We start from the raw sequence: 12,496 nt of genomic DNA, 5'->3' as shown, positions 1-12,496 counted from the left end.
TAAAAAGTATTGATCGGTTTAAGTACATGGAATGTTTTATTTACATGTGCAGATAATTGTATCAAAACTTAGTATAAGAGTTTGCTTAGTCATTTAAAGTTCCAACAAATTTTTTTTAACATACATATGGTTGGTGACAGTTTAAGAGTGAAGTGGAATCTCCTCACACCTTTAACCACTTCAGCAGGGTGAACGCTGGAGAGGAGGTCACTTCATCTCCGGCGTTCGCTCTGCAAAAGTGGAAAGAGGCCGGAGAAGCTCCCACTTTAGTCTTGACCTGTCACTGACCATAGTCATCTGCATGCTCAGCATTTCTGTCCCGATTGTAGACCTGTCCAGTCTTCAGACAGATCTTAACTGAGAATGTTTTCTCAGCGCTACATTCGGCATTAGTCTTGGGTAGCGCACTCTTGGCAAAATTGCCTTCACAAAAAAAAAAATATATATATATATATATATTTTTTTTTTTTTGAAAGTTTAATTTGAATATATTTTGCACTGCTTCTGTCATGTGCCCTTTCAACAAGTTCTATTAATGAACTCCACATTTCTACAATGCCCGAAACCATGGAAATGTTAGAATTTTTGTTCCAAATTCGGGGAAAAAATCGGGTTTAACCCGATTTAAAAAAAAACATGTTTGGTGTGTAAATGTAGAAAATATCGGGTTTTACCCAAAAATGAAGGGCCCAATTTTGAGGATTGGACAATGCTGAAGCATTTTGCTTCTTCATCTTTTAATAGTTTGTTTCGTCTTGATCAGATTGTATACAAAAGTGATCTATCCTGTCTTTCTATCTTTGAATGATGTCTCTCTTCCTTTCCATCTTGAATTTATGTTTTTTGTGGTTGCATGACTTTATTGTTAGGTATGTGCTTTTGTGATTTCGCCAGAGCACTCGCAATTTATTTCCACCTCAGAATGCGACTGGAAGAAGGCTTCCACTTCGCCCACTCCAGTTCGGGAATCCTAAACATGGCTTTGGAGATTGAAATGAAGGTGAGAATGCTCCGGTTGACAGTGAAACAAATGTGCCAGTAGAACTGTACATCAGTGCAAATTGACAATTAGATATTCAATGTTGTTGAGCACCAAGAAATCGAGCTAATCCTTGCTGCTTGCATCTTTCTGGCACCATATCTTGAGAAAGGCAACTTTGCTTTAACTATTTTCTACGTAAATCTAAAAGTCTCCAATACTTACACCCAAAATACCAGGAACAGAAACAAAAGTGGATGGCAGTGCATCTAATAGATTTTATGTGCTTATGTTTTGCCACTTGTCTCCATATATTACATACATTTATCAATCAGTTGTATGTTTTAGATCTGAGACACTAGCAACACAGCTCTGCCAAGAGTGCAAACCTGCCAGCTTTACGGTGTTGCTACAGGCATTTGTTTTTGTTGTTACATACCATATTTACTCGCATAATGAACACACTTTTTTTCCCCGAAAAATTGACACAACTTGGGAGGTGTGGTCATTTCGCGGGGTAAACTTTTTGCATTTACACACTTCGTGCAAATGTTATATTAGATGCCAATATGACGTGGCAAGGTACTGTGGCACGTCTCCCCTGAAGGGGGCACACCCACGGCCAATCGGGGGCACGTCACAGTAACCATGCTTTTTAAATTGCAAAGCTCTTTAGGGCGCTTTTGGCGTGCCTTTTACGAAAGGAAAAGTGCCCTATAAAGCTTCCCCAGCACAGAGAGAAACGCGACCGTTTTTAGGACTAACCATTTTCAGGATTTCACTGGCCGAAAGCGGACCACAGATGACAGCGATTTTGTTGACATCAATGCTTTCGATAGGCGAAGAATGTCCGGGGCTGGGCGATTCCTCGACCCAAGCTTCGTCAAGTGCGCGCGCCGCTCGGTTTTATGGTTGATCACTTCCGCAACTAGGCACTTGCAGCAATTACGAGAGTGGCTTGGCTTGACTTGACTTGGCCTGACCTGACCGCTTGGTGGCAAAAGAAAATTGGCTTGGTTGCTAGCTAAATTGGACGCAATTCGAGACTCGCTGAGCCGAAAATTAGAGGTGCGTTCATTACGCGAGGTAAAAAAAAAGAATCCAAATATTGGTATTTGTTGTGGGGGGTGCACTCATTATGCGAGTGCGTTCATTATGTCAGTAAATACTGTAGTACTTTTCTACAGTTACTTGGACAACTGGGTAATGTGTGATGGCCGCGGGCGTTTCTTTGCAATGCAGAACACGGTCACCGCGGATTTGTCTGACTCGTCACTGCTGCCCTGCGTGGTGCAGTACGTCCTCTTCCCTCCTCACTCCAACACCTCGATCCGAGAAAGGTGAGACCTCGCTGATCCAGGCAGGAGTCACCAAACGGGAGTTGCCAATGTTTCAAAACGGGAGGCAGTGGGAGAATGAGAATATCGCCCGGCTTTGTCATTGCTTCAAATGCAGTGAAGCGCGATAACACTTGGTAGGGTATTTGACGGGAAATCGACGCGAAGTGACTTAAGGTCACATGACGTGGTCACACGACGCGACCTCTCGGTGTCGCGTGACCTGACACCACAATTTTCCTGCTGCTACTAGGGGGAAATTGACGTCGCAGTTTCAGGTCGTGGTGGCAAATGACCCGAAAGAGCATGACGCGGTCACACGACATTGTCACGTCGTGCGGTCAGACCAGCATGAGAACATGAGGCACGTGGAGGGCTCTTATATCGAGCTGTTGCCTCGAAATCCGTCAAGGGATGTCTGCAAGGCTTGATCCGGAATGTTTGCAGCCTGTCGGACGACGAAGACAACGAAGTGGAGACTGCGGAGGCGGATGGCGAACTTCAGCTGGTGACGGAGTGCTGGGTGGAGCCCCAGTGCGGTGTCGTGGTCAACTGCCCTGTGTCCTGCTCCTACCTCGAAGGGAAACAGTACACCGACATCCCCAAGGCGGTGAGTCGCTGGCGTGAAACCTTGAAACCGTGAAACAATTTAGTCCCGACGTATCCAGCGACACTCGAGGCGTTGTGACATGGCGGGACAGTGCTTGGAGGCACGGCTCGCTGTTCGCTTAGTTGCTAGCAATAGCTGTGGGTAGGCACACGTTTAACACCGGATTGGTGATATGAAAAGGTTACTTTGTTTCAAGGTGTATACAGTCGAATTAGTTTGTAGCAAAGTCAACGAAAAATCTAAACAAGAAAAGCAAAAACAGTAACTTTCGAAGTTTTGACATGAATGTCGGATTGTGATCTTACCGTATTTACTCGAATCTAGGCCGATAGTTTTTCCAAAAAAATTAAATCCGAAACTCGGGGGTCGGCCTAGATACGAGGATCTGGCTCCGCCATGACCGCGGGACGCCATCTTGTCTACATCGCTTCGGGAAGATACGCTGTGTACCACGGAACGCACGGAACGTTCGTCTCTACTCGATGCTATGGCATCGACCAGTCGATGCCACTACTGCGCGGCTTTTAAAGGACACATGCAAAGAAAAAAAAAAAATTTTTGGACAGCTTAGATGGAAAAAGGATGTCATAAAACGATTTTACAACGAAGAAACAACATTTTTAGAGCTATATTTACGGCGCTATACGAATTTGTAGTTGGCGCTCGCGGGAGCCGCCGCTGGTCACGTGGTAGGCCCGCGCGCCGCCGCGCTGCGTCGCCGCCGCACGCTGAGCGTTGTGCGAACGCCGCTTCAACGCGTTTCTCCACGCCGCCGTCGCCGCCGCCGCACAAGTTCGTCTGCTTCGGGGCGCCGCCGCCGTCGTCTGACCGGCGCACAGGTCTATCACGTCTGCTTGCGCTTTTTCAGGAGTTTCCTTTGGGCTCTAAAAGTTACTTATTCGTCTTGGTTTTTTGTTATACTTCAAACAAAGATGAATAAGTTACTTTAAGAGGCCATAGGAAGCTTCCGAAAGAGCGCAAGCACCACGTGATAAATAAAGACCAGTCACGTGATAAATACAGACCACTTTTCCGCGGTGCCCGCGGGCGCCAACTACAAATTCGTTTTGCGCCGTAAATATAGCTCTAAAAATTTTTTTTCTTCGTTGTAAAATCGTTTTATGGCGTCCTTTTTCCATCTAAGCCGTTTAAAAAAAATGTTTTTTTCCTTTGCATGTGTCCTTTAAGAGGAAAGTTGTCTTGGCTGCTAAACACTCGTCCAACCTGCAAGCCCAGCGTGACTTCGGTGTGGACGAAAAAAAATGTCCGTCGCTGGAGAAAGCAGCGTGGTCAGCTCTTTGCACGTGCGGCAACAAGAATGGCGATCTCAGGACCGCGGAAGGGAAGGCACCATGAGCTGGATCACGGCCGCATGGGACGACATCCCGGCGGAACTGGTAGTAAAATCGTTCCGAAAGTGTTGCATCTCGAATGCCCTGGACGGTACGGATGGCCACGCGTTGTGGGAAGTGGACAGTGACAAAGATACCAGTGAGGACGATGAATGATCAGGTAAAATGCGGACATTAACCGTGAGCATACCGTCGGATTCGTGACCCAAATAGTGCTGTACACTGCAGATAAATTCCGTTCTGTGTTTAATTTAGGGTGTTTTTCCTATACTTTTTGGTCGGCCTAGAATCGAGAATTTTTTTTTTATTTTTCGGCCCTGCCGTTTTTGCGGGGGTCGGCCTAGAATCGATGCCGGCTTAGAATCGAGTAAATACGGTATTTGCGTGCAAAGGTAGTACAAGGACCTTTAGTGGAAGGACAGGCTTGCGGCTCATATTTTAAGCAACTTTCGCAGCTACGATTCACGTGGCTATAGAGCTTCGCATTTATTTTTGATAGCACTTCCTACATTGGGCATGCTAATCATTGACTTCTGACCGCATCACTGGGGACACGGTGGATATTTGCTCTGCTTGTTCAAATCTGTTTGCTATGTAAAAGAATCTATCGTAAAGCACTTAACCCATCTTCAGAATCTACGTCCGTAGCCGTTTTAAAATGAAACTGGCAGCGTTTGCAAGATCTGTGTCCGTGCATTGCCAACCTAGCACGGTTTCTGGCTTGTCGCTTGATAAGAGGAACTTTCCGTTCTTTTATCTGATCCACCCAGATATTCCCTGAAATCAGAGCCAAAAGAAATCATAAAATCGTTGTGCAGTACATTCACAAAACTTCACTTAGTGCTAGCACACACACCAAAATTTTATTTCTCAGGCTGCCTTTGTATAGCCACACAGACAGAATGCGGTAGAAGGGCAGTCATTAGTTCAGGGTAGCATTGTCAAGCGTTTAAATTAACATAAATGTAAGAAAAATTTTTATGTTTTTTATTTCTGCTTAGTTTTTTTTTAAAAGGTGATAGCATTTTTGAGCAATCTTTATACACTTTTGCGGCTGTTGTGCATACAGGTGGTAATAGCCCGACAAATTTGATATGATATATATTAGCTTCTGAACAGCAAATACAGTTACCAAGGGTCTTATGTTTGTATGACGAAATTAATCGTCATTCTTGTTCAGCTCGCTTGCACCTTTGCATTTAATTGCTTTATAATTATGCTTGTATGTTTAGTATGTTTGGATACATATGGTAAGTCATACTATTATAGTATGCTTACATATATAGTCTTTATGTATATGAACATACTGTGTATTTAAACATAATAATACCCTTGGTATCAGTATTTGCCATTTAAAAGCTAATGTGTGATATCAAATTCGTTGGGTGCATTACCCCTGTATGCACAATTGAAGTAGGTATATAACAAATCTGTGCCGTATGCACCAGACATAAAATTCAGACATTTGAACAGCTGTAATTCTACAACAAAAGTCGGTTGGTTGCGGGAGCTTGTGCAAAGTAGGCTGTTAGATCGGAAAATTTTGCGGATTGGTTTTAAATATGATGAGAAGACTTTGTGGGTTTTGGCAAAAAATATTCCTAGAACTTCCACGGAAGTTCTTAGGCAGTTCAATAAAGAAACATTCACGTAGTACAAGGGGTCGCAAAGTGCCGTCGCATTTCCACGACAATCGGCGCAGCAATTTCGGCAACAATTTTGCTCCTTTGTTTCGCGTCGTGTTAACATACGAGAGGCAAATCACTACTTGCGTACACCGAAGCAATGTTGACCTCGGATGTACGACGACTTGCAAACTCTGCGCTTCGAGTGTGATATAGGAGGAATCCTTATCGGCGTATCTGCTTCAGCGGCATCACCGCTCTTCCACTGTGGAAGGCAGCCCACTTCGAGGAAAACACTCGTGCAGATAGATCGGCGCCTACTGTCGAGCGGAGCCAACGGTTCCGTCCATTTTTTTTGTTTCGTTATCTTTGGGCTCGCTCGTCGGAACCGAGACGGAAAAGAAAAAGTCCCATCGCCTCGTCCATTCCTCGCCGGCTATCGTGCTAAAGACGGCTTTCCAGGTCTATTGGCAGATATCAATGGGCCAAAGCCGATAAGTGCAATAGGGCTCAAAGAGTTGCGAGCGATGCGGGAGTTTGCTCGTAGCTTAAGAGGGAGAGTCGCGTGCGAGCTCGGTGTTACTGACTCCGTTTCTTAACGTTCTTGTGGCTTTACTTCAGGTGTTCTAAAACTTTTCTATCTCGAGAAGCCCCTATCAGCCTTGAATGGCAGCTTGAGGAGCCCCTCATTGTCTTGTACATTGATGTAATAAAACAATGCTGAAGCCTACACGCCTTTTAAGTTGTAATATAAATATATAGATAGATGAGTAGATAATTTATAGTAAATACTAAAAAGACAAAAAAAATTTAGCCAGTCCAGTATGACTGTTAGCCTGGGTTCTTTAACGTGCACCATGCAGTTGTGATACACGACCGCACGCTGGTATGATGCTCATCCGGATCGAAACGGGCACGAGTTTGGATTGAACCCAGGACTCCTGGGTTCTGCAGCGCAGGGTTTTGCTCCTTGTTTTCTGGGCTGTGGTGCTCTGACACACCCGACCACTGATCCCCTCCTTAGTTTATAGTAATGCACACACTATGTGGGTATGTTTTTGGCTCATAGTTCAGTCAGTGGGTGGCTAAGTCTGCTAAAATGTTGCTTACACTAAAAAAAAAAAAAAAAAAAAAAAAAAAAAAAACTAAGGGCGGGGTTGGCTGAGGAAGTTTGGGAGCTGGGTGAGCCCTTCATGGTGCTCTGAGGAATTTGGTTTGAAAACCCATGCTCTACTTGATCGCGCCTGGGCATGTGCAAACGCTTCCATTCTGCTTGCGTTCTACCACAATACCGGTTACGACCATGAATAAATTTGTCACTTTGTTAGTCCTTCTATACTACAGCAGTGGTTCTCAACCATTGATGTTTCGTGAACGCCTTTTGGGTGTAGGGTAATTATGATAGTGATTTAATAAATGAATGTAACTAAGGGTTAGTGTGAAGTAGACTTCTCTCATTGACATATACACGAGAAAACTCACCCGAAAATTTTAACGTTCCCTGTCAATCTCAGCAAATTCAACTTTTGTTGCCGGCCTTGATTGATGAGGCTGAGCTTTGCGGACCGCTAGAATGCTTTCGCGGACCCCAAAGGGTCCTCCGTGGACCCCCATTTGGGAACCACTATACTACAGTATAAACTCATTATACTGTAGTATAGTGTTAGTCATTAAAATTTTGGTCTGTTGGAAAGGAGTATGTAGAAGGCAAATACTCTTACTACAGACTTTGAGGTGGATTATAACTGGCATCTGTTCTAACTTTAGTCAATGAATGTTTACAGAGTATCGCATTCAATAGCGTTCACCGTGACTGTTCTATTTGAGCTTTAAACGGCCATGTTGGCACCGAAACATATACGGCGGACGCGGCACAAACTATCATTGAAATTAGAACACGCCCAGGTCAGGACGCGCTACCTGAAATCACCGGTGAGACATGGTTGTATAAAAACAATATTAATTCTGTCACAAAACCTTGTAAACTAAAGTTTTATGAAAACATCACGCTCCTGTAATTTTGTACGAATCTCCAATAAAAGTTCCTACAACAATTGCTTCTTCCATTTGTTTTTATGGAAAAAACATGCTTTCTAAACACTCATGGTGACCTCAGCAAAAAGAAAAAAAATTGAACCGCCAATTTGGCGCCATTGAGCCTGAGAGCCTGGCTACTCTGGGAACATTCAGTGACTCTAGTTCTAACCAGTGACACTGACAGATTGTGAATACTGTAAACAAGTTAATTTTCGCAAAAATCGAATTTTCGCGAATCACATACAATTTAGGAAGAATAGGTCCCGCGAACAATTCCGGTAAAAGGTAAATACACTAAAATATATATTGAGATCCCACTGCGTCGCAAAAATGAGAACCCACGAATTATTTCAAAACTTCAGTTTTGACCTAAATCGCAAAATATTGAGCCCACGAAAAATAAGTCATTTACTGTAGATATGAGAAAAGACTTTGTTTATTGAAACTTCTGATTTTTGAAAGGTAATGATTTTTTATTGAGCTGTACTGGTGGTCGTCATCACTGCACACTTCGAATCATACGAGGCTTGCAAGGCACCGAGCGCAACAACAAAAATGGGTGCTACCACTACACAACAAAAGCCACGTAATGTCCGAAATAATAGCTGCTGTCGAAGCGTACACTATAATGGACTTGTGAACTACTTACAGACTCCCTAATATAATTCATTATATCTAAATGTGTGTTATAGCAGGATCTGTAATAAGCAAGGTTGGCTCAATGGCGTAGATGGGAAGACCAACCAAACTTCACGAATTGGCTTGTTGTAACCGAATGTTTGCTGTAACCAGATCTGTTGTAACAAGGTCATACTTTATACTTGTAATACTTGAAATGCAAAAAATGAGGCCATCCTAATTTTTTTTTTTCCTCGTCTACGGGAAACAGACATTTTAATTTCTTGCGATCGTCCGCACTGAGTTGATTTGAAACATATTGCATCTTCCATCTTCCTCATACTATTAGCATAATTTTTGGTTTTGGCGGTGGCTACCCGTTTATGCGTCCTCTCTTTCGTAAAGAAATATTAGTCTATTGATTGTTGATAAATCTGGCTACTGTTTAGAAAAGTGAACAGAATATTTTGATAAGCTCATACAGTAGAGTCTCTATATGTAAAGACTTGCAAGGCAAAGATACGGATAGTATGTGGTTGCAAAATTCCTATAATACTGGTGCAGGTGTTTGAGGCACTGTTATACGGTGAAGATGGTGGTATAGTGATAGTGCTGTTTATTTTAGCTTGGGAGAACTGCGGTGCCACAGAAAGGCAAGTCGCCCATATCATGAAGGCCTGCCTCACCGCATCTAATAATGATTTATTGGTACCAGGGATGGGTGGTATTTCAAATACAAGTATTTGAAATACGTATTTCAAATACTTTGTGTATTTTGCATTTGTATTTATTTACAAATTGGGTAATGTGTTTGGCGTGTGTATTTAAATACTAAAGTGCGGGTATTTGAAACACAATTGTAATTTAATACAATTTTGTGGGCGAAAATACATCCCTAAAATTTATTGTCACGACTCGTTTTGTTCATCCTAAGACGTGTCCAAAGCTGCTCTTTCTTTATGCAGTGTCTCAATCAAGCATAAGTGTTTAGTGACTTTGTGATTACGGTGTTAGTCCAGGGCAAGAATAGTGACGAAATTGACGTTCACAGGCAGACTGGCTAAATAAGTGCCTGTGACAACTTGTGATGCTTTCCAGCCTGATTTCCATCCATATTTTTGCCTGGAACATTCTAAATGCGCAGGTCGTCCAGATTTTGGGAACTGGTGCAAGTTGCAACAATAAAAAATTCTCTAGCTAGTGCTTCGCGTCTTGGTCGCCTCGGTTCTTTGTTGGTCTATACCAAAATGTAATCGACAAAAAAAAAAAAGCTGCTTGAAGCTCTGTACTTTTTTCACCTATTACGTCCAAGCTGAATACATTTTTTTTTTGTGATTATATTTCTATTACGTTACTAGAGCCACTCACGCTAACTCCCGAGTGTGCGATGCAAAATTAAAATGAGATACCCAGAAACCCATTGCAGGTGCCCTGAAGTCGCTGATGCAAATTTTGAGGAATGTATTTGGAAAAGTATTTGGAGGAGACCAAATACATTTGGTTGTATTTGTATCTTGTACTTAAATGCTTTTTTTTGGAAATGTAATTAGATTTGTAATTAAATACATTTTTGACAAAGTATTTTGTATTTGTATTTCGATACATATTTGCATGTATTTTGCCCATCCCTGATTGGTACTCTACAGATGAAAGCAAAATGGTGATCATGGTTCAAGTGGAGCTTGCGGCTGAGGGGCTGATGTTGCGGGTGTTTTTGGTTTTAATCTTTGGTGCAGCTGGTTGTGGGGTCCTCTTGATGGGGAACCAGGGGTTAGGAGCATTGGTGGCCATCACTTTAGCTTGCTTCTTCTCCTGAGGCCTGGCCGAAAACAGTATGTAAACAGCTGCCGAGGTTTAGCGCAGGGTTGGGGTGGTGTTGGATCCCTTGGAGGGTGCCAAAAAACGTGGTGCGGATCGCTGTAGAATCCAGGATTTTTGCTCCCTGCTGCACTTCTTTCTCCTTCAGTATAGTGAGATGGTGTTGTTAATTAAAAACTTAGTATTACAATGTTTTACTATTGTATTAAAAGTAATATAGCTCTGTTTTCTTGGCATTCAATACACAAACAGCTTTTTGAAGGGCTAAGTAAAATGAATTCAACCACCATCTGAGTTGGAGCTGTGAGTAAAATCTGTTTATCCCAGTTTGTTACAGAATGTAAAATATTTTTATTTTTAAATATTTGTAAATTGCTTTCTTCAAACAAAGGGGGACCGGAACAGACTGAGCTTGGCTACAGGAGGGGAGGGCATTAATAGTCCCATTAAATTTTGAAGAAAAAAAGCAACATGATAGGGGGAGCTTGTATATTTCATGTCTTATTTTATAATACAATATTATATAAGAGTTTGTAAAGGCTGCTTTCTTGGTAAAAACAACCTTGGTTGTAATGTCACCTTGCCCATCTTGTAAAGTTAGTGTGTGCTGTCAATAGAAAGAAAGATGTTGCATGTGCTGCGTAACTTCGTAATAATTAGTTATAGATTGCTTGGCCTCGTACGTACCATAATATCTTTAGTAGATATGGCGCTCCCTGAAAAATAGCCCTACCCTGTCTTCTCTCCCCAAGTTTCTTTTGAAAAAAACATGGAAAGATAGCCCATTGCTAGAAATTTCAGTTTTATGATTCAGGCGATTTGTGAAATGACATTGTGAGGTTTGTTTCTTGGACATAAAACGCAAATCATGGTCTAATCTAAGACAGTTGATGTAGCAAACCATAGTGTGGTCTAGGACAGTTGATGTAGGCAAACTGTGGTGTGGTTTAGGACAGTTGATGTAGGCAAACCATGGTGGGGTCTAGGACAGTTGGTGTAGGCAAGCCATGGTGTGACCTAGGACAGTTGATGTAGGCAAACCATGGTATGGTCTAGGACAGTTGATGTAGGCACAAGCGTATGAGGAACCAAGTCAATTATTTGTTTTTTCAGTTCTTATTTGGTTGCACATTGAAAGTTAGTCAGTCCCTCTTTTACAGTGGAGCTGTTAAGGGCTAGTTTCCCGAGGATCATGTCCCCTGCAAAGAAATGTTGACACGAAACTCTGGACAGCTACCGCCATCTATAAGTGACGGCGGCAACCTGACAACCGGCTTACCGGCCTCGCTCATAGATGGTGGCAACCTTTCCAGCCTTTGCACTCTGGTTATCACCAGAGTGGAAAGGCTGAATTTCTCTAGGCGTCGTCTTAGATGTTGTCCTCAAGGTCGTTCTAGAAGTCGTCCTTGAGGTCGCCCTAGAAGTCGTCCTTGAGGTCGTCCTAGATGTCGTCCTTGAAATCGTCTTTGAGGTTGTCCGAGAGGTTGTCCTTGAGGTCGTCCTGGAAGTCATCCGAGAGGTTGTCCTTGAGGCCGTCCTAGAAGTCATCCTTGAGGTTGTCCTAGAGGTCATCCTAGAAGTCCTTGAGTTTATCATAGACATTGTCCTCGATGTCGTCCTAAAAGTTGTCCTTGAGGTTGTTGTCCTAGGTGTCGTCCTTAAGGTTGTCCTAGATGTCCTCCCTGAGGTCGTCCTCGAAGTCGTCCTAGAAGTCGTCCTTCAGGTCGTCCCCGAGGTCGTCCCCGAGGTCGTCCAAGAAATCGTGCTTGAGGTCGTCCCATCATAGAACACCTTTGCTGGTCTTCCTTCACCAGAGTGGAAAGGCTGAAAGTTTTTTCACCCTATTTGGCCTCTGTGGGGTTGGGCCATTTTTTGGAGATTTTGTAGTATCAGGGTGTCTAGCGACCGGGAAAACTGTGAATTGTGAGGGAAATTTTAATTACCGGGAAAAATCAGGGAATTATCAGGGATATTATCAAAAAGCGAGCCCAGTCAGGGAAAATGAGCCGGAAACGCCATAGAATGTCCTGAGCAAAGACTTGAGGACAATATCAGTGATGTGATTGCTGCGCCAATTGCGCCAAACTGCACCAAGGAGCTAACTCTGCTACATCCTGCTA

At 43.0% G+C, this 12,496-nt stretch overlaps 1 protein-coding gene across 1 annotated transcript in view; it reads left to right on the top strand.

Moving 5' to 3' along the window:
• Nucleotides 1–12,496, top strand: part of LOC8036995 (KICSTOR complex protein SZT2) — a 169,139-nt gene that overhangs the window by 25,077 nt on the left and 131,566 nt on the right. Inside the window, exons 19-21 of the mRNA XM_042289347.1 lie at nucleotides 922–1,000; nucleotides 2,222–2,319; nucleotides 2,764–2,926. Of these exons, the coding sequence (XP_042145281.1) occupies nucleotides 922–1,000; nucleotides 2,222–2,319; nucleotides 2,764–2,926 (340 nt within the window). The remainder of the gene's footprint in view (nucleotides 1–921; nucleotides 1,001–2,221; nucleotides 2,320–2,763; nucleotides 2,927–12,496) is intronic.

Source organism: Ixodes scapularis, unplaced genomic scaffold (genome assembly GCF_016920785.2).
Source record: "Ixodes scapularis isolate PalLabHiFi unplaced genomic scaffold, ASM1692078v2 PGA_scaffold12__126_contigs__length_90152505, whole genome shotgun sequence".
NCBI classification, from domain to species: Eukaryota; Metazoa; Arthropoda; class Arachnida; order Ixodida; family Ixodidae; genus Ixodes; species Ixodes scapularis.
This window is presented reverse-complemented; position numbering and strand designations above follow the sequence as displayed.